Source organism: Salvia miltiorrhiza, chromosome 4 (genome assembly GCF_028751815.1).
Source record: "Salvia miltiorrhiza cultivar Shanhuang (shh) chromosome 4, IMPLAD_Smil_shh, whole genome shotgun sequence".
Lineage (NCBI taxonomy): Eukaryota > Viridiplantae > Streptophyta > Magnoliopsida > Lamiales > Lamiaceae > Salvia > Salvia miltiorrhiza.
The window spans coordinates 15,944,011-15,945,666 of record NC_080390.1 but is presented as its reverse complement, the minus strand read 5'-3'; the positions used below and the strand labels follow the sequence as shown (position 1 = coordinate 15,945,666).

The 1,656-nt window shown below is 38.0% G+C and overlaps 1 protein-coding gene across 2 annotated transcripts; it reads left to right on the top strand.

Moving 5' to 3' along the window:
* The first annotated feature begins 447 nt into the window (after positions 1-447).
* LOC131019835 (uncharacterized) lies at positions 448-1,395 on the top strand. 2 transcript variants are annotated; one of them, XR_009100471.1, is made up of 3 exons: positions 448-819; positions 910-1,095; positions 1,190-1,395. XR_009100471.1 is itself a non-coding variant. In XM_057948447.1 (2 exons), exons 1-2 carry the CDS (start codon positions 544-546, stop codon positions 1,093-1,095), a joined length of 462 nt encoding a protein of 153 aa, XP_057804430.1. In that variant the 5' UTR covers positions 453-543; the 3' UTR covers positions 1,096-1,395. The 2 variants fall into 2 exon arrangements, 1 of the variants encoding a protein (XP_057804430.1); XM_057948447.1 differs by having other exon boundaries at positions 453-819; positions 910-1,395.
* The last annotated feature ends 261 nt before the right edge of the window (positions 1,396-1,656 follow it).

The following is a 1,656-nucleotide window of genomic DNA, read 5'->3' as shown; positions in this document are numbered from 1 at the left end:
GGAGCAGGTTAGCCAGGGAATACAATTACTTGTTGATCAAGCACCGACTAAACGACGGGGACGTCCTCCAAAGGGTATGGAACGCCCGCGCGTCCCACAACCTTTGGAAGATAGCATAAAGAATCGACTCCGTCATGCGGAGGAAATGGGTTATAAGCCGAGGGAGTTTGTTTTCAATAAAAGCAGAAGTGATAGTATCTGTGTTATGAATAATATCTCCAAAGGACGTTGGTCGGATGAAATGGAGATGGACGACTTCTGCAACAATATGGATCATTGTTGAGATTGAGTTTATGTACGCTGAAGTTTTAGGCTTTCTGCGTTTCCTATTTTGGTTTTTTTCTTTCTTTTGACGAGCTCCTTCTCGAGCCTCGGGGCCCTTGTTTGCGTACTTGTGCTTTCACTGGTTTTTCCTTTATCTTTTTAATAAAACTTCAATTTAATAAATAATTGTTGAGACTATGCAGTAACGGCTAGTTGGAGGGTGGAGAGAGACAAAGGCTAAAAATGTAAATTCGAAACGGCATTTTGGCGTCTCTGCTGATGAAACAAGCAGATGAGCTGCAGCCATGGACGCTCAGCATCCGAGCCAGGGCAAAACGCTTCCATTTCAATCTCAAGTATTCAAAAACCTTCCCCATTTGCAAACTCTTCCGCCTCTCGATCCGCTTCAAGCTCCGCCCTTTCACATTCAAGTTCGAATCGAAACCTGGATCCGCATTTTCCTTGAAACGGGAATGTCTTCGGATATTCAAGGGTTTTCGCCGCAAACGATCTGGAAAGAAATGGATTGTCAAAACATGGCTCTCTCGTCGTGAGGTACCGATTTCGCCTCATTTTTAATGTCAATTTCATCTCGCGCTGCGTATCGATTAATGAATTTGCTTTTTTCTGGGTTGAAATTTGAAGAATTATTGGTTTGGGAGAAGAAAATTTCGTGCTTGGTTTTGGGTTCTGCTTTTCGCGGCCGTGGGCTGCTTCGTGATTATGCAGCTGCGCTCTTATTTCCGTTCAAGATTTCTGTGGAATTTTTTTTGGATGATTTGGAACTATGCCATTCCTGCCCCTTCTGCTTTATTCCACCAATTTTTCTAGGTAATTTAATCTACTATTATTTTTATTATTATAGCTTGCAATCTTTTCTCTTTTTTATATTGTAAATTGAAAAAAAATAATCAATATTTTTCAGGTGATTTTCGCTGGGTTTTCTGGATAATCCGGATTAGTCGCTCTTATCATTAAACACTTTATATCACACACTATTTTGTGATTGGTATCATGTAGTTATTTTATTTTATACTATTATTTAATTTTGAAATCTCGAGTGCGTGTTAATGTGTTATACTATCAGCGATTTTAAAATAATATTTGATGGATGATAATTCATGCATTAAATTTGTATCGTTTACACCTCTATTTGCATTCCACATTTGACATCATCATGTTTTTCTTTGAATTCATGCATTAAATTTGTGCTGTTTGAAATTTGTGAGCAGTTTTTCAAACAGTATTTTCTCTGTAGCTCATGGTTGTTTTTGATTTTGGAATTATAGTTTTTGGGGGGGCTGAATCTTTGTATATTCGGTTGTATACATTGAATGTTTTGGAAAAAAAAAATCTATGGATTTTTGTGTTGTGGTTTGAGTTTTGAAGACT

Coding starts and splice junctions, on each gene's coding strand:
- LOC131019835 (XM_057948447.1), top strand. CDS start 544: ATGAAACAAGCAGATGAGCTGCAGCCATGGACGCTCAGCATCCGAGCC. Junction 820..909: donor CATGGCTCTCTCGTCGTGAG/GTACCGATTTCG, acceptor TGAAATTTGAAG/AATTATTGGTTTGGGAGAAG.